This window comes from the organism of the source record quoted next, unplaced genomic scaffold, assembly GCF_019419815.1.
Source record: "Pyrus x bretschneideri cultivar Hongxiangsu unplaced genomic scaffold, Pyrus_bretschneideri_v1 Contig20, whole genome shotgun sequence".
NCBI classification, from domain to species: domain Eukaryota; kingdom Viridiplantae; phylum Streptophyta; class Magnoliopsida; order Rosales; family Rosaceae; genus Pyrus; species Pyrus x bretschneideri.
Genome location: NW_025999502.1, coordinates 4,850,063 through 4,876,009, shown reverse-complemented (window position 1 = coordinate 4,876,009; position 25,947 = coordinate 4,850,063). Strand labels below are relative to the sequence as shown.

The 25,947-nt window shown below is 36.7% G+C and overlaps 3 protein-coding genes and 1 non-coding gene across 7 annotated transcripts; all 4 read right to left on the bottom strand.

Moving 5' to 3' along the window:
• Nucleotides 1-1,064: 1,064 nt before the first annotated feature.
• Nucleotides 1,065-12,384, bottom strand: LOC103945354 (sister chromatid cohesion protein PDS5 homolog D). 2 transcript variants are annotated; one of them, XM_048583935.1, is made up of 13 exons: nt 12,107-12,384; nt 10,227-10,430; nt 9,906-10,087; nt 7,871-7,997; nt 7,553-7,750; nt 6,139-7,191; nt 5,921-6,010; nt 4,283-4,356; nt 3,444-3,495; nt 3,150-3,230; nt 3,005-3,048; nt 2,282-2,356; nt 1,065-2,118 (listed from the first exon to the last, which is right to left on the bottom strand). In XM_048583935.1, exons 1-13 carry the CDS (start codon nt 12,209-12,211, stop codon nt 1,278-1,280), a joined length of 3,126 nt encoding a protein of 1,041 aa, XP_048439892.1. In that variant the 5' UTR covers nt 12,212-12,384; the 3' UTR covers nt 1,065-1,277. The 2 variants fall into 2 exon arrangements, with proteins under 2 accessions (XP_048439892.1, XP_009354186.2); XM_009355911.2 differs by having other exon boundaries at nt 1,065-2,127; nt 12,107-12,383.
• Nucleotides 12,385-14,052: 1,668 nt separating this feature from the next.
• On the bottom strand, nt 14,053-14,170 carry LOC125477183. The gene has a single exon (XR_007258349.1). It is a non-coding gene; the product is annotated as a 5S ribosomal RNA (ribosomal RNA).
• Nucleotides 14,171-14,724: 554 nt separating this feature from the next.
• LOC103945353 (probable CCR4-associated factor 1 homolog 7) lies at nt 14,725-16,255 on the bottom strand. 2 transcript variants are annotated; one of them, XM_048583709.1, is made up of 2 exons: nt 16,015-16,255; nt 14,725-15,761 (listed from the first exon to the last, which is right to left on the bottom strand). In XM_048583709.1, the coding sequence occupies exon 2, from the start codon at nt 15,746-15,748 to the stop codon at nt 14,924-14,926; it is 825 nt and encodes a 274-aa protein (XP_048439666.1). In that variant the 5' UTR covers nt 15,749-15,761; nt 16,015-16,255; the 3' UTR covers nt 14,725-14,923. The 2 variants fall into 2 exon arrangements, with proteins under 2 accessions (XP_048439666.1, XP_009354185.1); XM_009355910.3 differs by having other exon boundaries at nt 14,725-15,889; nt 16,015-16,254.
• A 1,297-nt stretch (nt 16,256-17,552) lies between these two features.
• On the bottom strand, nt 17,553-24,569 carry LOC125477100 (factor of DNA methylation 1-like). Of its 2 annotated transcripts, none has more exons than XM_048583934.1 (8): nt 24,341-24,569; nt 22,676-23,585; nt 22,324-22,505; nt 21,420-21,509; nt 21,040-21,327; nt 19,541-19,753; nt 18,567-18,804; nt 17,553-17,803 (listed from the first exon to the last, which is right to left on the bottom strand). In XM_048583934.1, the coding sequence occupies exons 2-7, from the start codon at nt 23,574-23,576 to the stop codon at nt 18,574-18,576; spliced, it is 1,905 nt and encodes a 634-aa protein (XP_048439891.1). In that variant the 5' UTR covers nt 23,577-23,585; nt 24,341-24,569; the 3' UTR covers nt 17,553-17,803; nt 18,567-18,573. The 2 variants fall into 2 exon arrangements, with proteins under 2 accessions (XP_048439891.1, XP_048439890.1); XM_048583933.1 differs by having other exon boundaries at nt 17,553-17,811; nt 24,341-24,568.
• Nucleotides 24,570-25,947: the final 1,378 nt, after the last annotated feature.

Below are 25,947 nucleotides of genomic sequence, written 5' to 3'. Positions count from 1 at the left end.
ATATCAACTTTAACTCAATTGGAGTAATGGTCACTCAACTAAAATTTGTAACCATTGGTCCCTTAACTCATCAAAACGTGCAGATATGGTCATTTTCGTTAATTTCGTCAGAACTTCCATCAAAATGAGTCACGTATCACGCACGTGAGGTTGAATCAAAGGGCAAATGCAAAACAATCTTATGGAGTTCACATGTGGGGTTTCTAGCAATTAAAATCCCAGATTCCAGTAATCCAATAAGCTAAACAAAGTTCAAGACAAAAAAATTGTGCAAACTTGAATTATCCAACAAATTGTTCATACATGAAACATGTATATAAACAGAGACTCGATTTAATAAGAATTTGAAGTCAGGACTGTTGCTTCGCTGCGCATCGCGCAATGTGGCTTCGTGATTTGGACTCTTCATTTTTCCAAGCTCACTTTAGTATCATTCCTGCAAAATAATAACCAAATCGAAAATCATTGGTAAAGTTCATCTCACGCCATAGTGTTTTATTGAAAGGCTGTATCACTTGATTGTGATCATTGTTTGTGATCATTCAACAAGGACCTAAAAGATAGACACATCATGAGACCAGATTACATAGAATTGGAGAGAGAGAGAGAGAGAGAGAGAGAGAGAGAGAAATACCTGGTAGGATGGTATTGGAAAAATGAACCGAGATACAGACCTCACTTAAGTCCACCAAATGCTGAGTACGGTTTGAGCTCAGACAAATAAAAATAACGCCACACAGTCCTGCATTTTCTTTTGAATCGGACCAACTATCTAGTCCAAGGTAATGCCATGCACAGGACAGCCTAGCCCCACCCTTTAATAATTCCATCAAATGTGCCAAGATTGCATAGTATGGGCAAAAACTCTTTTCGTTTTCTGCTTTTAGTATAACTTGATTATTATGGTACATTCTTTCCTACGAGTATGTATTTCTGCGCGAGCGCACGAGAGAGAGAGAGAGAGAGAGAGAGAGAGAGAGAGAGAGAGAGAGAGAGTACACATATGAAATCATACAGTTCTCATGTCCAAAGGAAAAACCCATAAATGGTGATGGGAATGAATCTAAGAGAGAGCGAATAGCGCTTCTGCAACGGTTTATATATTACTTCATATAAAACCTACATCAAATGGAAAAACCACTGTCTGGGTGCATGTTACTGTGTATACAAAAGAAACAAAACAGAGACTAGCCGACACTTACGTTACTAGAGCTAAAATCATGCACTTTCGAGCTTGCCCATCAATCGCTACCTGTCATCTCTATATGCACTTTAGTCTAACTAACGTTAAGTGATCTTGCGTTCTCTGCACCCTTGCCCAATTCCATCAGTTCTTTGAAGCATTCCCTACCAGAAGGTTCAATATCGACTTTTGGACTCTCTCCCTTCAATAAGGTCATAGTCTCCGGTGTGAGCTGTGCAGAGTCAATACCAGTCTTCATACCAGCCTCCAATTCACCAGCATACATTTGGCCATTATCCTTCAATCCGGCATTTTCCTTGGCTTGACCCCCCTCTCGTTCATCAATAACTTTATGGTCACCTACTGCAGCAGAGTCAATACCAGCCTTCATATCTGCCTTCGATTTACCAGCAGACATTTGGCCATTATCCTTCAATCCGTCATTTTCCACGGCTTGATCCCCTTCATGTTCATCAATAACCTTATGCTCACCTACTGTGGCAGAGTCAATACCAGTCTTCATATTGGCCTGCACTGCACCAGCAGATATTTGGCCATTATCCTTCAATCCGTCATTTTCCTTGGCTTGCTCACCTTCACATTCATCAATAACTTTATGCTCACCTACTGTGGCAGAGTCAATACCAGTTTTCATATTGGCCTCCAATTTACCAACAGATATTTGGCCATTATCCTTTACTCCGTCATTTTCCTTGGCTTGATCATCCTCACGTTCATCAATAACTTTATGCTCGCCTACTGTGGCAGAGCCAATACCAGTCTTCATATTCGCCTCCAATTTACCAGCAGATATTTGGCCATCATCCTTCAATCCGTCATTTTCCTTGGTTTGATCACCGTCACATTCATTGGTAACTTTATGCCCACCTAGTACAAAACAGTCTGCAGATTTGCTTCCAGCTGAGACTCCACGTCTAGACATCCTTCAAATGAAATTTCAGTTAGGGACCAAAAGAAATAACAGTTCAAGACAATCTGAAAGCAACCAACTCTCTGCGCAAGATTGTTGATTGGATACTCATGTGGCATCCTCAAGTCAAGAGCAGGTCTAAGAGTAGGTGAAAGAGGAAAGCCAACCTTTTTGAGGACAGACCGGTGTTTGTTTGTTTTGATGGCTCTGATTTTGGTTTCCGTTTTCTCTTTTGTGGTAGTCTGATCAAGATGCACAACCGAATCATTAATAAGATTAGAGAGGCATGTACATGGAAGCAGCCACACTGTGCTAGGCGAGGTAAATACGATATCAACCATTTGGTGTGAAGAATGACTTATGAGCAATCTAAGCTATACTCTGCATAAAATCTTTGACTGTATTGAATTAAGGTTGTGGTTACTTATTTTCCACTGCTAGGGTACTTTTGAAAGCCTATTGCATTGATCCTTTAGTTTGAAAACTCAATATATAGTAATATGAAATTGCATCTGTATTATTAGGTTAACCACTAAAAGAAGAAGCAAAACTTATATGGAAAAAAAAAATTATAGTGAAAATACATTCAAAACTCTATTAAGGGAGCTCATTACTGTCATATAATTGTGACAAATACTCAAGAAAAACTTTTTGTGTGTTGTCGTGCAAAAATGCAAAGGACATCCAAGGTTTGTCCAGAACACGATGAGAATTTCAGGAGTAATGATGACAAGAAAGATTAGTTGTGCTTCCCCTAATTGTCTAAAGCGGCCAGAGAGAATCAGTTTTGCAAACACCAGTTTAACCATAAAAGACAGACACTTGTCAGAGGCACAAGAGAGTGAATTTTCTATGAAGTTAACTGATATTATTTAGGGAATAATACTTACGTATCAGAAGCAGCAGAAGGTTTTAGCAGATTCTCCAATTCGACCTGTTGAAGAAAAAGAAAAGTTACGCAGGATAGGGAATAATAACACCAATGAATAAAATATGAATAACAAAAAAAAGTGCAATTTAAGGCACAACACATACGTCTGGCAAATCATCTCCAATCAGTTTCCAGCGCTGCTTTTTGAGGTTCAGGTTTTCTTCATCCCCATCAGCATACAACACCTGTGCAAGAAGTCAAACAGAAAAAAGTTACGCATCATGCTAAGAAAATTATGAAATGAACCGTAACTGTCAGGCTAGATGACCAAGGAGATCATGTCTATAACTCAAGGACTCTAGTAGTGGAAGATCTTCGATCTAACATTTCATCTTTGTGATACGCAAAAGAAGACAGACAATATAGCATGAAGACCAAAGATCATAAATCCAACTCACCAAGTGTTTCTTTTTGGCAGGGTCGTAAGAAGAAACAACACCTTCATAAAACCTGCAGAGAGAAATTTCATGCAAGAAAATAATCATTTGGGGTTTAAAACTCCAGCGTCAAGACTTAGTGGGGCCATATAAAAAAGCATTGAAAAATCGCATCAAGAATAAAGCATTAACCCAAGAGGGATTTGACTCTTCTGGCAGTTTGGGAAGCCAAAAATTTCACCCATGGGGTATCTACTGAAGGGATCATAAGCGGACACAAAATAACACATCAAAACCTCCTGCAAGTCATGGTCAAGTTACTGACTTCTTGCATTGGATCAAGAACAGAGATATGGATTCCGCAGCAAACAATACAAATCCAAAATTCAGTGCCAAAGAATCACATTCATCATTTTTTGAACCCCAAAACGTCCTGTTTTATGACATACTATATCAACCTTCTCCGTCATATGAGATAGACCTGACCCAGGAATGAAGAAACAAAACCCATTTACAATAATTTCAATATTGACAAATCCTAACCAAGATTTTGCAAAACCCTAACCAGATTCTGTACAAAACTACAAACAAAATGGCAAGTCCCCTCTTGAGCGAAGCATACCCAATTATAATATCCACAAGCATATTCATCAGTGTCCACTCGAATCCACTGAAAGTCATGGAGCCTTTTTATTATAGCAAAATGTTATTTGATAATGTTTCCAAGTCCTAAAGGCATTAGTGATCAATAAAACCTAGCAAACATAGAAACATGAAAACAACTGACGGTATAAGGTGAAAGTAAATATTGACTAACTACAAATAGAATGTCATTTTATCATCAGTTCTGCAATACTCACTTTTTGTCCTGTGGCCACCAAACCTTTATTCTTCTGTCAACCAACCGTTCACCGAGATCAGGCATTTGAGAGGCCTAAATTGGAAAAGTTGAATTTACAAAAACAAAAAATTATTAAATATACCAATAAATGAATAGATAAAAGGGGATGTGTGAGCTTAGAAGTTAGAAGAAACTGAAATTCGTTACCTGGAAGCATGTTCTTAAAACAATACATTCAAATTAGTAAGGATATGTAATAGCTAACAGAAAATACCTGCCTAGCATGCTGCATACTTGACTAAATACATCAGGGGGGAAATGGACATTTGGTATTCAGGAAAGCATCCACCAAACTTAGTTTAAGAGTAAATGAAGTAAGAAACATATTTATTTCTGTCTTTTGGTTGCATTAGCCCACCCCAAGGGCTTAAACAAGCACATATTGATTGTGCATTTTCACGATAATGGGAAGGTGATTATTCCCATATAGTAGGACACAATACTTTAACCACTTACATAAAAATAATAATAAAGGTGACAGACTTGTTGGTGTTTTTCCACCTATAGTGCTGATAGATTAGTAAAAGGTTAAACTTATTGAAAAGAATGTGTAACAAATCATGCAAAAAGAGATGTAAACTAATACATATTGGCACAAAAATAACTGCAGAAAGCATGTATAAGCATAAAGGTTTTTCCACAAATGAACACCACGGTTCCAAATCCAATGCGCTCTCCTTAATATCTTTACTTCTCTAGTTAGAACTTATTCTAGTGTAACTATAAACTATAAAGAGAGATACATGTTAACTTTGGAGGATTCCCAAGTTCAAAAAGTACACCATAGTACCAAATCCAAATCCAATGTGAGCTCCTTAAGATATTAAATCTCCAGTTGAAAATTGAAATCCGCAGAGACTACCCATACCTCACTGTTTCTGCTCTATTAACTAAGGCCCGTTAAAGAAGTAAGAAACGAGGAAAAATATTATAAGACCGCAATACATTACTAAAATGCATTGGCCTTGCTACTAGTTTAATACTGTCCTTATCATCAAGGGAAAGAAAGCATGAATTATCAATTTTAATGCCACTACTTAACTCAAATACACCTGATTTCAGAACTTTGTTGTTGGACTGAATATTCCAACGTACAAAGACCAAACTGAACAATAACAGCTTTTTTTTTTTTTGTCCATATCTTCTGACAAAAAGCAGAGGCATGGAAGGAGATATTGAGAACCTTTTACATATTAGTCACTGAGATTTTACTCAGGTTATATCTTTTGTAATCCAATAACAGTGTTAATAATACTGTTCATTTGCACTGCTTCGTCTACAAGACGATGCTAAAAGGGCCATTTAGATTGAAATAAAAAAGTTGAGGGCCACTAAAGTATACAGCCAACCTAATGTTGTTCATCTACACTTTTTAATTAATATTACTCAAACAATGGTCCAAAGTGACAAAGTGAGGATAATGGTTGAGTTGAATGACCAAAAATATATTAAAAAAAAATAAAAACAAACAAACAAACAAACAAACAATACCAAAAGTATACTTTTTGTTCAAAAGAGAAAAAAATTGTAAGCATGATTTAGCACCAAAGTATAACTAAGCATACTTTAAATTGCAAATGAAGTTTAGAATCCTTACCTCTTCCTTTTCAATGATACGCTTCCTCTTGAGAACCACTTTAGGGGTTCCTTCATTATCTTCATTCATTTTTTTCGCAGACTCAGAAATCTTTTGCAGAAGTGGATAATTTCATATGGGAGACCCAGCCAAATATAGAAGAAAATTCAAAGTCATTACTAGTGACAACTTAAAATTTCAATATCTATTTATTTTTGCATCATTGTCAGAGAAAGTACCTTGCTACCAGATGCTTCAGCACTCTCCTTTTGAGAAGCATAATTCCCCCTACTTTTCTTAATACGACGATGGACAGATGATGGATCAGTGGTACTCTTCGTTTCAACATCTAAAGACGACTGTTGTTGTGATGCTTTATCAGGATCACTAGGAACTTCAGATTCCTTATCTGTGACCACATTTACCGAAGAACGAATGCAGCCCTCATTTGATTTTTCAGCAAGTCTAACATCTCTAAGCTGCTCCCGTAGTTTTTCTCCTATGTTAACAGTCCCCTTATATTTCTTTCTCAGCTTGGGCTTTTCTTCTTGAGGAGTTCTCTCCTCAATTTGAGCAATTGAGAGCTCTTGCTTCACAGCTGAAAGGGAACTAGGATCAGCAGCATGGTCTGCTACAACTTTCTTCTTCGGTCGGCGCCTTATGTGTTGGGATCCACCAAGAGGGTTGTTCGGAAGAAACAGAGAAGCTCCTACATCCCTTTCAGTTTTAGGTTTGGAACCAGGTGGCTCCCTCACATTTTTAAGCATCAAGGGCACATCAGCCTTTGCATGAAGAAGATCATTTGTAGGTGAAGGATTAGACACCTTGTAATCAGACTTACCGCTGGCAGATGGTTTTTGAGTTTTTCTCCCACTACTAATCCAAGAATGGTCATAGCCTTCCGCTGGGTTCATTAAAGAATTTGGCTTCCTGCCTCTCTTTTTTGGGGCCGAGGATGGCTCAATTTCTGATTTAACAGCGTTCAGAGAGAGTGAATTGTTGGGTTGAGCATTGTCATATCCTTCTTCTGAACCCTTCAAAGATTTTGATTTCTGACCTCTCTTCTTGGGAGCCGAGCATGGCGCAGTTGCTGATTTGATAGCTTCTGAAGAGGAGTTGTCTGGTTTAGCACTATCTCTTGAATCAACAACCTTGGAGGGTTTAGTACGATGGCAATGCTGTAATCTTGCAGTAGAATTTTTATGTCTGATGTGTTCATCCTCAGTAGAAGTGGCTACAGTCTTTTCAACTTCTCTGGGACAAACAGCAATGGCCTTGGGGCCCTCGGTCACCTGGATAATGAAGAAGTTTTTTTATTGATGAGTGTAAGTTTCAAATGAAAAAGGAAAAAGAAAGGAAAACAAAGAGGAGAGGAATGGACATAACAGTAAATATACATGAACAAATCATTCAGTACTTCCTAATTCACATACAAGCACACATGCACAAAGACTTATGTCATAACTCATAAGCTAGATCATACAACTTTCCTCCCAATAACTTTTCCTGACATGCCATGTAATATAAGCAAAGCAGTGTCATTCCAATTTCTCTAACAATCTCTACATAGAAAGTAGCATAACAGTAAATATATATATATATATATATATGTATGAACACATCAAGTCTGACAATATCACCAGTTTGGCTTACCAGAATCTTCACAGAATCATTAACATGATCATGTTTCACAGCTTGACATCCATTTTGGCATATAGAAGCCACTATTTGAGCATAATCATCCAAAGCAGTGTCCATGGACTTCACTGCTTCCACTAGATAAGGTTTAAGCTTAGCTGAAGAATTGTCTATAACCTTCTCCCCCAATTTCCATGAAAAAGGTGAAACAGTCTGAAAAAGTAACAGGCATCTTAAGTGAAGAAACGGAATGATTTATAACAACTTAATAATAATAATTCATAAAAAAGAACAGAACAAAACAAAAAAAGATGTAAAGGAGAAGATTATGACCTGATTTTCCTTTCTAACACTGGATAGAAGAGCTTTGACAAGATCCACAGGAATTTCTTCACTTTCATCTAAAACCATGGTCATAATAGTTTCCATGGCTGAAAATACAGAATGTGGATGATTGGACCTTAACATTAATCAAGTAGAAGCCATAAGTTGTAAATCATTTGAAAGAAATACATGAACTACTGTATTTGAGATAGTAGACAAAGCTTCAAGTTGTCATTAAAATCAAAACACACCACGCACAGAGAGATTGTCTATTTTATAACTTACTGTTTATATGAATAATTCTACAGAAAATAAATAGCATGAACACCACAGATACAATGATTGTCTATTTTATAACTCCATACACCTTCTCTGTCATTAGAAGTAAACAAAGAAGACCCTGTTTCTTTCCTCCACAATCATGTCTTCTGAGAAAAGATTCAATTGAGAATGCTCAGCATAGTTATTTTAACTTTTCCCTTTCACTTCGAAAATTTGGTGTAGATTCCATCTGTTTTGGTGGTGACGGTTTGGCCTAAAAACTGCTAATCTTTGCTAGCAGGTTTGGGTTGAGGGACACAAGAAGGCTATGGAACAAAGTTCAGTTTCGGGCTCTTTGAGCTTCTGTCTCTAATGATTTTAGGCTTATTTCTTTCTCTTATATTTGGTGGGACTGGAAGTTTGTGGTGCTGTAGTCCTTTTAGCCTGTTTGGCTTTTTAAGCTGGTTCTGTTTCTCTCCCGCTTTCTTTTCTTTTAGTGGTCTTCTAGACCACTTTCTTTTGCCCTTTGTTTTTTACACTATTCTAAAAATCCCTATCTAGCGCCGCCTAGGCGTTAGGCAGCTGGCCACCGCCCCGATTAATGCCTAGGCGTTTGAAAATTAAGAAAGGGCACATAGACCTGCTAAGGCGCCCGCCTAGACCGCCTAGGCACCCGCCTAGGCTGCCCAGACCCTCCTAGGTTGCAACTCACTTGGGCAGAAAATAGGTAACTTTCATTTTGCATTTTATTTTTTTCAATAAATTGTAAGAGACTTGTCGAATACTTAAATGAGCACACATTATATGCTTGTTCCCCATGTTTTCATTATGTTCCAATACTTCATAATATATGTGTCATTCTAGTTTGTAGTTTATGATGAAATTTTATATATTTTAAGTATAAACATACACTTATTTATATGAAATATAATGGATTTAGTTAAATCTGCCTAGTCCGCCTAGGCGCCTAGGCGCTAGGCCTCAGCTCGCCACCCGACTAGCGCCTAGCGTCTTTTAGAACCTTGGTTTTTTAGTCAAATGAGAGTAAAAGTTCAAAATGGATCTTTGAGAGCAGAAAGTATCTACAAGAGAAACTGTGAAGATGATGATCTGATGAGGAAAATTGTCTAAATTCATTACGCAAATGAAACTATGAATAAATTTTCCAGTGTTTTTTTGTTATTCCCTCTTCTTGGAGTGCAGATAGGAAACCCTACAAATCTCTGGCTCAAGATCAGTGCAGACCATACAATCTGAAGAAACTCATCAATAATTTCTAGGTGCATAAAACATACAGTTTTACCTCGCTAACTCTGATTAGCTAACTGTGGTTTGACGGAAAACATGCCCAGTATTAACGTGAAAATTCTGCCCCACTTCAGAATAGCATGCTCTTGATACGGACAATAAAAGACAAGAAACCTCTAGGAATCAACTTGAAATAACAAAAATAAAAACCCTACTATTCCATGCAAACAATTGCCTAACTATTAATAAGAAGTGGAGCAGTACAGTTTTTCTCATGCCATTCACGATATATAAATATGTGACACGAAAATTCCTATGCTTCCATATCAAAATACCAGATAATATTACAGAAGTTTCTGGTAGTTGTATATATCTAATATATATTAAAGCTCATTATATGAGAGAAAACTTCACTTACCAAAAATGAAAGTTTACAACAAATTTCATTTCTCAATTCAACCACGATTCACATTCCAGCAAAGCATCATCAGAAGTCAATAAGTAACATCATAAACAGCATGAATAAAGCTCTTACTGGGTTATTTTCAGGAAATGTTGAAACATCTTAAGAATTAATGCACTGCAACCAAGGTCCAGCATCAGCAAGCTTGACCTGACCTTTGCCACAATATGAAGAATGGAAACTGCCTTTCTATAAAAGGGACTGGAAACATACGAAAGTTTCTCAAAAGCTGCTACAGTCAGCTGAAAGATTTCCTGTTCAACCAATAAATGGAAAATGAAGTCCTAAGAGCCCATAAAATTAAAATATATGCATTGGAGGATGCAAGATGTAGAACTTCAAAATGATTAACGATTACTTTAGATTGAAGACAGTTTACTAGAGCAACAATACCTTCATCCATTCATCATTGTATGGAGGAACCGGTGCTGTTATTCTCGTAAGCTCAGTAATGCAAGAAGCAACATATAGCTTCACATCCATATCTGAGTGCCTAAACAGCTCATCAGAAATTAATGCCTTCATTATCGGTAGGAGTGCATCTTGCATGGACCTGTGTGGTGCTTGCTCAACATTTGACAACAAACCCTCAGCTTCCTAAAATACAAAAAAAAAAACAGAGGATCTCAGGTTTTCGCAATCTGAAAAGCCATAAAGAAAAAAGAAAAATACATGAGATAGGTATAACGAACAAAACAACTAAATGAGGACAAATCATAAATAGATTTATGCATATCATCAAGACAGAACAATTAACTACTGCATTTGTAATTATCTAGTAAAATCTGTGAAAGAGCAAGGTGGACTAGACATGCTTGAAGCACCACAAGAATCAGCAATATCACTATAGCAAAGTTCTTAGGTACGAGCCGTTAACCATGTAAAGCAGCCGCTTCCATCTTCCAGTTCTCACTGGCTAAATCTTCTAGAGAAGATAGGCTTCCAAGAAATAAGCCATATGTGAGCAATATGATTTAGTGCAGACAGAATACTAAGGAGTAATAAACCAACTGAATGGCATCGAAGATAAACTTTATCTAATTTAAGAAAATGATCATCTCAAGCCTTAGAATACTAAGGAGTAATAAACCAACTGAATGGCATCGAAGATAAACTTTATCTAATTTAAGAAAATGATCATCTCAAGCCTTACTTGTCAGACGTAGAGGAAAAGTGTATATCAATTTCAAAACAGGCTAAACCCCTCTCACATGCAAGCCAGTCCAAAAAAGGGCAGCCTACTGTGACTGTTTCTAGGGAGACAGTTTTCACAACTTGAACCCGAGAACCACTAGGTTGCTTGGGCAAGCCAAATTGCTGCTCAAAGATAAGCACTCAATGAAGGTGAGTCTAATAACCCAAAATATGTAGGGCCTTGTGAAACTAAGAGACTAAAAAGAAAAACCACAGATAATCAAGTTTAAGACCAGACGAACAAACAGGCTCTAACAATAAGGAAAGATCATCAATAAGTTTAAACCTTTGGAAATGTACCATCATCAAGTAAACAAACATGTCTTTGCAATTGGACCTATCAATATCTAAGTATGATTTTATTTAGGCATCTCGCAGATTATCAAATCTGAACAGAAATGATGAGGAGGTACTTATTGGAAGTGTATAGAAATCATTAATTTACTTATTATGAATTTGCGTAACGTCATAGAAGGTTAAACAACCTACACCGCCACGCATGCACACACACGCAACATCTTTTAACAAGCAACAGTATACATTCATTATCTTTTGATAAGCAACAATGTGAATCAAATATTCAAATATGAAAAATCATAGGCAACAAGAAATTGGGAAATAAAAGTCATCTGTTCATTTAAAACACAATAGTGACTGGAGCAAACAAACATCAACAAGAAACCGAAACCACATTAAAAGGCCAATTTTTAGGTAAAAATTGGGCAAAAATAAGCCCCCATTTAAGCCCGACTCTAAAGAATTCAGAAAATGATGATCAACCCATCTCAAGCCATCACTCATTTGTATTCTAACGTTTTCAATTAGCCCAAAAGAAACCCAAATACACACACAGAAACCTATAAAACACCAACAGTCAGTAATTCAACAAAATGATGATCAACCCACTTCAGCATTCCGGTGAATTCATCAAACCCAACAAAGAAAATTAGCTCAGTAAACATGTATATGACCATATGTGTGTATCTATCTGTGTGTGTTGTCTAAGCAGTAAAATACAACACAGAGAGAGAGGGAGAGAGAGAGAGAGAGAGAGAGAGAGAGGGTATAGGGGGCATTACACCAAGGAATTTGAGAAGCTCCTCGGTAGCAGAAGGAGGGTTGAGGAGAATATTTCCAGCCTCCTTGAGCTGCTCCTCCAGCTCTTTCTCAGAGGAACAAGACATTTCAACAACCACCCAGAAAACAAAGCAGCCAAGTTTTAGGGATTTAAGCCCGAGTGTTGGGCACCCTACTCTCTCTCTCTCTCTCTCTCTCTCTCTCTCCAGTTAGTGTCCTGGGTTTTTTCGGTTATGCCTCGCACGCCATCAAAATCCCATCCTTTGTGCACATTGGCGCTTTCGTTCTCGAACGCTGGCCTAAAATAAGAGATGATTTTGATACCCTTTTTTTAGCTTCTTACACACTTTTATTTTATTATAACGGTCGATTTTGTTTGATTTATTCAATGTGATGGATAACAATAAAAGAGCGGGTGAGACGAGATGTGAAAATCAATTTGGTCAAATTACAAGTTTGCCCTTGTAATATTTGAATTTGGAGGGTAATGGTATGATTTTGATGGTATTGTATTGGCTAATAAAGTCATTGTAGCACCAATTTTAGGTGAAATAAGTTACATGCCATATGTTCTTAGATACGGTCATTAAAAACTGTATCCTGGTTGGAGACATAGAATTAGGACACGTTTGATGAATTTTCTAGAATTTCTATTCTCATAAACCATGAAAATGCAAGATTGCCCTTTTTATATAGAAAAAAAATTTATTAAAACAAAAAAATCTCTTGTACAACCGTTGTTATTACAATCGAAAATAAAAGCATATCTAATACAACGTTTTTAAACTTAAGTCACCCTTTTAAACTTAATTCAATTAATTATTTCCTCCAACTAAGTAATCTAAGTAATTAGTTCGTAATACCTTAATTCAAGAATGCGGTCAGCGATCAATTAGTAACTATATCGATAAGAGACAAAAATTAGCGTTTAACAAAAAAGAGAAATAGTAACTATATCGATAAGAGACAATGAGATGACTACTCTTTTAATTGTTTTAACGGATTTAAACCCCTATTTAGGACTCTTAAATTTGATGAGTTACATTTTAAATATGCAAAAAAATAAAATAAAGTCTTGTCATGTCATGTCAGCTATCACAACACACATCATATCAGAGCAAAAATTGAAAAGCATATCAATTCCCTTTAACTTTTAAGAATGACAAAACTATGTAAGTTGACCAAAATCAAAATCTAGTGGAGTGGGAACTTTACTTTAGGATATACACATTATTATTTTCCAAAAATATAGTAAGGCAAAATAAAACCAATACGGTCAAAGAAATATTTAAACTCATATTATTTTTATTACATCAAACTTACTTTTTACACTTATATTGTATTTAGGTATAGTCCACTTTGAATGTGAATAATATCGTTTGTTTAAAATAAAAATCCTAAATTACCCACAAACTCAGTCTAATATGTAAATTAATCTTTACGCCGAATTAAAAAAACCAAAATCTAAACCCTAATTGGTGGGAAAGTCGAAGTAGAGATAACGTTGAATGGCGCTAATCATGGCCTTGGATTTGTTCATTGTTTTCAAAATAGAAACTGCGGCTGCGCCTCAAATTGTGGTGGAAGGCAGCAACAAAACCTTAGAATGGGAATTTGGCTTGCTTGAAGTAGAAATGGGTGAATTTAAACGAAAATATTCATTAGAAATTCCATGGAATCCCTAGTTGCATATCTTAAGTGTTTGGGAAAATTATTACGAGGAAATTATCATAAAATACTACAATGAAATAATATTATTTTAAGAAACACGTGAACAATTAGGTTGAGACGCGAGTTTTTCGGTTTTTTTTTTTAAAGATTCAAGCCCATTACGGTTTGACAAAATCCACAAACTGATGCAACACCATATCCCTCAACTTCGACCTCCAGGATACAAACAACAACAACACAACAAAGCTTTTTCCCACTAGGTGGGGTCGGCTGTGGGGGGATGCAACACGAGGATTTCTTAGGAGGTCACCCATACTAGTACTACTCTCGCCAAACTCGCTTAACTTCGGAGTTTAGATGGAATCCGGTGCATGTGAGTTGGTATGATCGCATCCCAAGGATTCAACGTAAGATAGGAATGCCGATTGTTGACTACTTGACGCCCTCCCTCTCCTCCTTTATCCAGACTTAAGACCAACAATGTCAGATAAACTTACACAGGTAGAGTTGAGGATGCATAAGCCCAACAAAATTGTTGTGTGACTCAAATCTATATACACAAAAGGAAGATGGAGAAAATGGAAATTGTTGTGTGACTCGAATCTATCTACACAAGAAGAAGATGGAGAAAATGGAAAAGATGATGGCGAATACCCTCCTTCGATTAGAAGCCATGGAACTGAAATGTGGTGGATGTCCTGTTGTCAAAGTTCGGCAGAGATTGTCAAATCTTGCATCTTTGAGTTTGAACCCTTGCAGGAGAGCTCTAAAACTTCAAAGTCGCCATCTATTCGTAAAAAAGAGCGTGTTTTTTCTCTATGAAAGCGTATTAAGGTTGAGTTATTATAGGAGAAGGCAAACAGAGTAAGGGTGTTAGCCATAACAGAACGTAATTGTTTTCACACGTCAACAGTTGAATTAACCTATCCTGAACGGATGCTTCAAAGTCTAAAAAACAAACATCCGAACCATGCTTTTATATGCAAATGCAACCCAATCCGTGAGTCGAATAATCGAAAAAAGTGCAAGCAATGAGAAGTACCAAAGTTGTGCCAAATTTGTACATGAAGATGCAGTATCAGACACAGACAAGGTTAAGAAAGAAACCAGCTTTCTCATCATGTTCTCTTTTTCCTGTTATTTTCTCTTCAGAAAGTATCCTGTCCATTATCCACACCTAAACCATACAAGACACCAGCATACTTCTCCATCGAACCGCTAAAGAAACTCTCTTTCAGTTTTCTGAACGTACAGGACGTGAGCAAACTATCCGAACCTGCCTGGTGACAAATGCCAACTCTCTCCACTTCCAACAGTTCCGCGAGCTTGTTCAACCCGCCATGGAGGCTATTGCAAAACTTCATCAGATGCTTGATATCGTATATTTTTGGAAAGTATATGTTGATCAAATTAAAGAACCCTGCTTGAGTTTGGGGCGAGTTCTGGCAGGTCAAAAGCTTTAGCAGGTATCCAAAATCATAGCCGCTATGGAAAGTGACCCAATGCACGTTATCATTCAACACAATCCCAGACGACATTAGGAGCTCCCCAAACCGCTTTGCATCAATACCCTTTTCGTTGTTCTTCTTAAAATCGATGCCGCTTTGGCGCAGAAGCTCAATAGAATCACTGGAGAATACATCCTTATTGAGATTGAACTCGCGGAAATTGAACTGCCAAATGCATTGTTTATCAGTTCCACAAGAGGGAAAATTCCCTTGCTCATCGGAAAATGTGAGGCCGAGCTGAATCAGCTTGAGCATATCCACATTGTCCTTCAAGGTCTGGTAATGGTAGTCGTAACTGTTCTTGAAATTGCCCACCGGACGAATAACAATGCCCGGAAACTCGGTGTCCATGGCGACATACGGATAATCATCGACAATTTTGCGTATCAAAGCAAATTCCTCCTCCAGATTGTCGTTCCACACCTCACGAATATGAATCGAATCGATTTTCGGTAAGAGCGGCATTCCTCTGTAAAAACTAAAAAACCCACCAAGAATTTGGACTACAGCCGTGAGATTTGAAAACCCCCAAGTGACAGATTCAATCAAAAACGCACGTAGCGGATCCAATTGAATCCACTAGATTTACATGAACCCCAATCAATTCTGTTACACAGCAATTAAAAACGATACGAACCCATCAAAAATCATTCAACAAAACTCCAAGCTTTTGATTAATTGATCGAAATATGCATTAGATTATATACAAACACACAAAAATAAGAACCAACCTCGAATCAAAGGAAAGTCAACATGGCATCACAAATCCGACCGTGGGTAGGACTGAGAACTTGCGGGCTCAAAGGAGAAGGAAGCCAGAAAGCGAGGTTTCTAGAGAGAGAGAGAGAGAGAGAGAAACAGAGGGATATGGTGAGAGAGAAGATGTGCTTCCAGATTTTTTGTTTTGGTTATGTTTTTGGTTTGTTCTTGGCTTCTTGCGCTCAACGACGGGCAGAGAAAGAGAAGAAGAAAGAACAAACAGAGATAATGAATACAAAAGCGATAATATAAAAATATTTTTTTTTAAAAAAGGACAGAGGATTTTTATTTTTCAGGTGAAAGTGACATGGCCTTGTTGGCCGTGGGATCCACTAGGTCAGCCTCTTGCCACTTTGCAAAACTTAATTGGTTGGCTGTGGACAGGTGCAAGGCAATGGAAGGGGTTTGTGTCATCGATCCCGTGCACTGTCACAGTTGTGGCCCGAGATAGCACAGTGTCATGTGCAGCAAAATTAACATGTAAGATTGCGTATGCTACCGTAATAGTATATTTGTCGCATTTGAGCTTTATCTCGTAAAAAGAGATGCTGATAATCCACACCTATAAAATTAGTAGAGAAACTCTCGGGCAAGTATTATGTGCCATGAAAGTTTTTGTCTAATGGAAAGAGATGGCGAACGGGAACAGATTAGATTGAATACAATCATTATCTACCAGTGTGTGATCCATCACTTGCATGTTTCTCGACATATTATCATTAAAAATAAATAAGAAATGAAACAACGGATAATCTTAGAATCTAAACAATTATTGATTTTTGAGAATTTTGGCTTTGATAATTTTTAAAAGACAAGCTAAGAATCGAATGATTTCAATTATTGAATCACCTCTAAAACAAGGTTTTAAAAGACGCTACGCGTTTATCGGGGACAATGGGCTGGGATCTAGGGCCTAGGTGGCTAGACCGAGGTTTAGACAGACATTACAGATTTATGTAAATTTATTATATATTATATAATTAAGTACTTATTTATTGTTAAAAAAAAACACATATAATTGCATTGAGATACATAAATTGCAAAATAAAATGACATAAATTATAAAGTATTAGAACCTATTGAAAATATGAGGGACAATCATATAATGAGTGTTCATCCAAATATTCAACAAGTCACTAAAACATTATTGAAAAATTAAAATGCCAAATGAAAGTTATAAATTTTTTGTTTAAGTGAAAATAGCAACCTTAGCGCATGCCTAGGCGGGCTAGGCGAACGCCTAAGTGGGTCTAAACGCATTTTCTTAATTTTCAAATGCCTAAGGACTAATCGGGACAGTGGCCAGCCAGCTAACGCCCCAGGCTCCGAAGCTAAGCAGAGGTTTTTAGAACAGTGCTCCAAACTCCTCCATTTTAAAAATACAAGCACCATTCAACCGAGCTTTGGGTTGGATCAGAAATCAAAATAGCTACATGCACCACATTTCCCTCCAACTTGCTCCAAAATATTTTCTGATTCGAAACAGAATTTTCACGCTGGAATCAGAATCTCCAATCCAACAACGTCAAATTATAATTATTTTGTCCAGGAGGTACTCTCTTGGCATTCATAATTCAAAAGTAGTAGCGTAGTCAATAGAGTCATCAATAGAGGTTCACAAGCACTACAGTAGATGCAACTAGACAAAGTAGAGTCCCTACGAAACATGATTTCCCTGCCATCCGATCCAACCGCTGGTTGTAGATTTACCATCGACCCTCGCTGCTCTGGATTTCCTCTTCTGCCCTCCTGCTACCAGGCCTGCCACACTACACCTCACATTGTGTGAGAAACAAATCTTGACAATGGTTGGAAGAATGGTTTTGTTTCCAACAGTTGATTCTATACACAAATGTGTTACCCAAATCCTCGAGATTCAAGTCATTTAAACGCAGTTGCGTGTTTGCAACAACAATATGCTTAGGTTGAATTCGTACAAGATGCATAGAGATATAAAAACGAACGGAAGAAAATCATAAGTTACTAGTTCCCCTACAAACTTTATAATACAAGAACACCAGAAAGGCAGAAACCACCACACTTGCTCTAACAGGAATTCTACTAGACAGAGATTGCTAAACATAAATGTGTTCTGTTTTGTTTTTCTTTTGTAAGGCATGAGAATTGCTTTTCAATCAACTATTATCCCCACCACAAACTACATATTCTCTACACTGAGTGAAACATGTCTCCAAACTTGAGCCTCTTAATTTTCAAAAGACAAACTGATTAAAATGGAACACGAATCAACAGCAATATCTAAAGTGGTTTGATGTATTGCAAAGGACGTCAAATGTATGTCTCTATCGAATTTCTAATAATCATTTTAAATAACAGCTGAAATCATTGGTGTAATAATGAATGCATCAAACCAGAAAATGAAATTAACAGTAAAAGGAAATTGTTAATTCGACAAGGCAATACGAAAACAGAAATTTTTTTAATCTAACAAATTGCCCACAACAAGAGGACAACAATCCAATATATTGAGAAAAATTCAACTTCCAAATAATAATGAACTAACCTTCACTTCATGTTCTCTTTCGCTTGAGTGTCTTAATACTCTTTAAGACAAAACTGATAACCTCCTTCAGTGTAGCTTTCCTTCCTTCTTTAAAGTTCCAAAGTTCAGAGATAACATACCTCCCACTTGGATTGTAGTCATTAAGTTCTTTCAAGGCTGTAACGACACACTCATGTATCTCATTGCCCCACTCCTCCTTCAGATTCCGTAGCTTCTCATCTTCCTCATCAAGTATTTCCTGCATCACATTGCATCTCAGCAAATTAATCATCTTCTAACCACCTTCCAATTGTCCTAATGAAGGGGTGATTTAACACAACAGTAACATAATTACATATAGCATCTTCATATGCATAAAAACTTGAATCTCTAAAAAAATTTCTTCATTGTATCCTCAATAAGGAAATTGTTATTCAGCAAAACTTTTACCCAATATATTTGAACACAAAACAGAGGAAAAAAAACACTCATATTACGGAGTTATTAATAAGGCTACTCTGATTCATGCCCAGGTATAAGAAAAAAATATATACACATATCAATGTCAAAATGCAAGCTAACAGAAGACTTGGTGCAAAACCGAGCGCAGTGGCGTTCTAGGATTCATACAGCCGACCCTACTTAGTGGGATAAGGCTTTGTTGTTCCATGTTTGAATATTTTGTAGACAGGTAGGGTGATAGTGGGAAATGAAAGAATCTCGAGTGCAGGAAAGATCAACAAAGAAAGGGTGCCTAGTTCTTGCAAAATACTAATTTATGTTTCAGAATTGGTATATTGATATTACTAAAAGACCAAGAAATAGTTGAAAACAAAATAGGAATATTGTGTGTATGTGTGTTTTGAAATAACGAGTTACTAGATAAGCTTTTTATCATGATATCACTGCAAGTTGGGAGTTCACATCTCCACTTTCATTGTTGGTTAATAAATGAGTTCGGAAACCATCAATTTGATGGTATTCAAAAGACATACCTTGGGCTCTTCATTGACTGTTATAACTTTGAAAGGATGCCAATCAGGATTTGTCAGATTATCCTGCCACAAGGAGCATAGAGTGGAGGCCTGCACCTGTGCTTCCTCAAGAGTGAATCGTTCCTTGCATGTGTTCATGAAGGGCTTCTGATCAAGATCACCCATTCTCTTTATCCCAATATTAGATCGACCACTCAACATTTCACTCAAACCCTGGATAAACAAGTAAGAGCTTTCATGACTTCATTATCTCTCTTTATCATAAGATGAAAATATGCTAATTACAAATAATTTTTCCAGTATTTTCGTTTTATAAGTATGAACCAAACAATTATGCCAAACAGAAAACACAACTAGCAGCATATTTCCGAACTCTATATTATACTCTGGTCTGAGCCACAAGATTATGCCAAACAAAAAGCACGTGAGATTTGATGATTACTAAACAGAATTTATCATAGATTACTAACTCATCACCCTAAAGTGCTTTGGCCATTTCTTTTTCTTTCTTAATGTACTTTTCCCAGCCTCCGATTCCATTACCTTCCAAGGCAATGTAGTGTGGAAAGAATAATCATAATAAGTCACTATGTTAACATTAGAAAGTGGGATATACGTTTCATAGAATATCAAAAGTATGCATAAGTTTGTGTCTATACAAAACAAATAAATAAACATGTGTATATACTATATTATTATTATTATTATTATTATTATATATATATATATAGAGAGAGAGAGAGAGAGAGAGAGAGAGAGTAATGGGTTCTTGTGCGTTGTATTGCCAAACTATCAATCAAAGTACAAAATTAAGATGGTTCCACCTTGTCACTATTCCAGTTTGATAATCAAGAAGCATAACTTGTGAGACAATCTAATAAAAGAATATCTCTATCCACACACACAAACATACATTTACAGATATAGTCCACCATTATAAAGGTGACTTCACGTTTGTGGGATCCCGCCAATCTACCAGAGAGTAAAATTATGTTAAATAAACTGTAACCATTTAGAGTTTAGGAATCAGCTCTCATGTTTTTGGCCAAGTTTACTCTTCCCCACCTAGATTAATAAACCCTGTCAATACACTGAAACAAAAGATTATGAAGAAAAAAGTAAAATGTGAAGGGTCCAATGTTCTGAACCATATATTTTAAGGCTTCCCAACAATCATCCTCGCGAAAAATCAAAAACATCTAAAACCTACTGTCTTTCGACAAAGAAATTGGCGAACAGTGTTTCAACAAACCAAGTAATGATCAGATGATAACCAAAATGGCTAAACCAGTTCCACTTCGGTTGGTTTTCTTGGATGATCTTAATTGAGCACTTAAAAAACCGTACAGTTTTCATTGTGGAACCACAGTGTGGGTCCAGCCCCAACAATATGGTCCTTACTTTTCTTAAAGTGTGGGCATCCTTATAACAGGGTATATAAAATAAATATAACTATCAATAAACAAAGTTCGAACTAAAATGGAGGAAGAAATGCATACCGCTATTAATTCTTTACGCGCTTCTTGTAACTCATCATTGCTTTGGCGTTCTTTGGTGATAAGAGTTTGATTTAGAGATTCTAAATCCTCAAGTTCATCAACTTTTTCCCCCAATTCATCTTCCATTTCTTTTATCTTCGATTGAACCGCAGCATCATCTTGATCCCCCAGATGCTTCATCACCTCTAATTTCCCTTTTAACTCTTCAATCTCCATCTCTAGCTTCTGTTTAGCATCCAGTTGCTTTTCTAACTCAAGTATTTTATTTAAGGCATCCTCTTTTTCTCTCTGAAAAGTTCAGATTCCTAGTCAGTGAAAACCATAGAAACACAGATATAGCAAGGAAATTTTCCTATTGAGCTTAACATTACATTTCACACCTTTTGCTCTTCAACCAGCCTCAAGACACTCTCATCAGCCTTTTTCTGCTCCTCGGAAGCCAATTGGAGTGAATTGTTTCTCTCATCATTCTGGAAGGGCAGAAACTATTTTAGTACCCAGAACACAAACCAAGCAACGGCTTTACCTACCGGCTGTGCATTTCTAAATTTGATTTTTTTAGCACATGGCTGTGTTTGAATTACTAGACAAGTTTACAGGAGCTTAGTTTGTATGATTATGACGATAAACTCTTGACCCATTTACAAACCAAACTGGATATTGAAACCTCCATAAAATAAAAACCAATATGAAGCAGAACTCACATAATTTTGATGCATCCCATAAATTAAATGGATATAATGAATCATTATGACAAATGGACTGTTTACTACTTAACTCCTAATGCAGACAATTAACCCCTTCTATTGAGGTCTCAAACTGTTCCAGTCTCCCATTAATCACATATGAAACTGGGTATGACTTAAATCTTATACAGACAGGAAATGATTCTAATACTACTTGATTAAACATGCATACATTTAGCCCCATTTATAGAGGTGTAGAACTCTTTCAGACTCCTATAACTGCATAGGAATTTAGTACGTTCCAACTCCATTAATTAAGCTATAGTTGGAACAGTTAATGATTGAGTAGGTAAAACAGCTTTCATCAAGTTATAGAATTTGACAATTCAAATTCTTGAAATATCTACAGACCTGATTAACTAATAAAATTAAATCCAACTAGACAAAATTCGTCTGTTTTTGTAGCTAATTGACAGAATACAGGTAAATCAAAAAGAAATGCAACATATGGACTGCTGGTAAACAAGTAGATTCAATGCTTACCTTAAATTATTACAATGCAAAATATAGAGTAGTACAAGTATGTGATATATGTTACCTTCTTTTTATCCTCGTCAAGTTTTTGCCTCTCACGCTCAGTCACTGCTTCACGTTTGTTTAATTCTTTGCTCCAGGTATCAAGTTTCTTTTTCTTAGACTCCAGCTCATAATTCAATTTCTCTTGCTCCTCTAATATTCTCTGAACATTATTTCTTGCCATTTGCTGCATCTTCCTCGTTTCTGATAAGCTCGAAAACAGTTCGTCAAGGAACCCCAACAATGCCATATATATAAGAGAATCAAGCAAAGATATAAAATTCACCACAAATGCATAGGCACATTTAAACACGAGCATGTGCTTCACACATGCCCATCAAAAAACAAAGCACAGGAGAAGGGCCAGGACAAACCTTTAACAAAGTCATTGTGCAGCCGATCTTTCTCTTCAAGCATCCTACTTAAGGACAGTGTCCTCTCATTGTACTTGTACCGCAGTTCATCCAGATTCTCATTTGTCATATCAATTTTATTGGCCAGGCTTGCCACAACATCATTTCTTTTTCTAGCTGCTTCCTGTACAATGTCAGACACCGTTCTAAGCTCTCCTGTCTTGCGAAGAAACTCTCCTATCTGCCCTTGGGAATGATAATCATCAGCGCGCGCGCACCACCCATAGATGCTTGAGCCAGGCTGTTCCTTTCTTGCATTCCAATCCTTTTTACTTTGACAGTCGGTTTCAAACATCTTCTCAAAATCAGTAGCATTCCCAAAACCACTCCAATCTTTACTGAAATATACCACAGCGCATGCAGCAGGATCGCCTTCGTTCCACAAAGTATGAACTTCTGAAGGTTTACATTTTGAAAACTTTCTCATCCAGTATCCAGAATCTAGAAGATCTTTTCCATCCTTTGGCTGGCTCACTATGTTTACAACAATGCCAGTCCAAGGCCACACGTAGAGATCTTCTTGCTTTTCTTGCTGTGCGACAGGTGCCGGTAAAATTGGACGTTGTATTTGGTCTCCTTCACTGGCTAGGTCATTCTCCAAGTAGATTGACAAGGCAAGGTGGTTGGCTTTCTGTTTTGCATTTCTGAGAGCAGAACCTTTGGCCACCCCTGAAGCATGTTGGAAGAGTTCGTTGAATTTGTAATCTTGTTTCTTCTTCCCCGCACAAAATGGGCATCTAAGAGTCCCATTAGGACCCTTTACTTTATATTTTCCCTCCCGCAACAGCTCGTAGGGTTTATCTTTGTATTCATGGATCTCGGAATCACTAATATCAGATTCATCTTCAGAGCTGTAGTCCATCTGGATTGTCTACAAGCATCACAAATCATTGTTAGAAAACGGACTTAGTTTGGCTAATCCATAAAACTCCAAACCCACAAAACCAGAATACTTTATAGGAGACAGTTTAATGGCCATTACAACATGATGTCACTCCGAAAGGTCAAAGTAATAAAAATTTTGAGCAAAAGGAAAAATTCAACAGACAATCAAAGGCTTTAAACGTGTTTAAACTAATGAATTCAATCTGCAAATTACTCAAGAATCAGAACAGTTTCTCAACAAAATCCCAAAAAATTAAACAGTTTCCCTCATTTTACAAAACCCGTTGAACAAAGTATTTTGAAATGCGATAAACTACATTTCAAAAATAAATTTTATGCTTCAATCTTCAATCTCATAAACTGCATTTCAAATGTGAAATCGAATTGAATAAAATGTTACCCACAAAAAATAGGGTTAAGTACAAAAAGCTACCCAACCTTTTTTTCTGGGTGATTCCAAATTAGTCTCAACCTTTTAAAACATTACAAATAACTACCTAATGTTTTGAAAATCAGACATCTGTTATTTGGAATGTTTTAAAAGCATAGGACCAGATTGGAATCAACTTTTGAAAATTGGGCAACAATCTGGACTTAACCCTCAAAAATAAATACAGAATTCGCTAACCCACAAAATTTGAGGCCACATTTCAACATGAAAACAGCAGTAGATCGATATAATCAAACAAATCTTCAGCTCAAAAGCGCGCAGATTGTAGCGAGAAAAAGAGAGAGACTTACATTGGAGGGCGACAGTCGATGAGGGCAAATGGGTCTGTCTTCCTCTTCGTCTTCTTAGGGCGAACGAGTAGAACGTTCAGCACTCAGTAGGAAGCCCTAAATACTGGTTCCGAGGTGAGGTGAGGTGACGATCACGTGCCTTCAGGCGAATCAGGCCTATCGGACTGTTGCAGAAGTGAGCCAGTGACTGAGGGAAATCCCTCTTTCTACTACTGGGTAGTTGACATTCCCGATGCGTTAAAAGACACCCTATTTTAACTTGTATGAAAATACATAACTTTACGTGGAACTCGATTTTAATCTTATTTTTTCGTTAAAATTTAAATTTCTACATTTAAACATTTATAACATGATTTTTGCTTCAATTTATCTAAATTATGTACATATACCATTTAAAATATTTACAATTAACAATATGACACATCCGTTTAATTTAATTTCCTTCACATTTTCATTAAATACGAGCTCGTGACCTTCATGGAAAGGGACTCTATTTGGAGGCATTCTCGTAGTTCACAGGCTTACAGTATAATATACCTTTTTACTTGAAAAAAATTCTTCTATATTTGTTAATTCTCGTAGTTTATGATGTACGATGAAGGGATATGATTGACAAATCTATGGGATCTTCACAAAAATGATCCCAATTCCTAAGGAAGGACCAAACTGGACCGCACTAAACTATTTGATTTTTGCAGTTTTGAAATGGTTTAGGTTTGAAACTAAACTACAAGCTAAAAAACGGTTGGTTTCGATTCTATCTAGAACTGAGTCAAACCGAACCAAATTGCATAAAATAAAAATATTTAATTTAATAACCAATTAGGTGTTGGGGTGTGATTGGGTATTGTGAACACTCGAAGTATAAGGTGGGAACAAAGGCTTGATCTATGCGTTGTTGGAGTCAGTCACTTAATTAATTATATCGACATTTAAGCATTCAATTCGGACTTCTAAATATATTAGATTTTATGGGGCTCGTTTGGCATGGACTAATTGGTACCACATTAAGTCATTCGATGACTAAGAAGAAGAACAAGCAAAGAAGGAGGATGGGATGTAGAAGTTCAATAAGGATATATATGCTTTGGTGGAATACTTGGCTAGGCCTCGACTTTTCACCAAGAGCAACTGTTCTTTGTTCTCGCTTTGATTTTGTTTAACATGTGGATGAATCAACCGATATGGCTAATGATTGTGTAAATCCCATGCGATGAAACTTTATAGTTTTAATTTGTGAGTTAAAATTAAAGGACTATTACTACAATTTTCTCTTAAAAAAAAAGTAAGATGGTTTCAATTGTCATTTTCCTCTACAACTAAGGGGGTCCCACAGATAAGATCAGATTCAATGTTTTTTTATTACAACAATATATTTTACACTAAGGAGAGTAAATTCGGCTAAGTCATACAATGGACAACCTAATTGGTATCAAATTTATCATCCACGAGATTCAAACCTAAGACCTCTTACTTACAAGTGAAAAAAATAGCATTAGATTGTAAGATCATATTCGATGTTTGAAACTCCCCTTTACATCTTTCTCTTTTTATAAATTCAAATCAAAATTTTCAATAATAAAAGCACTCATCTTTAAGGTTTAAAT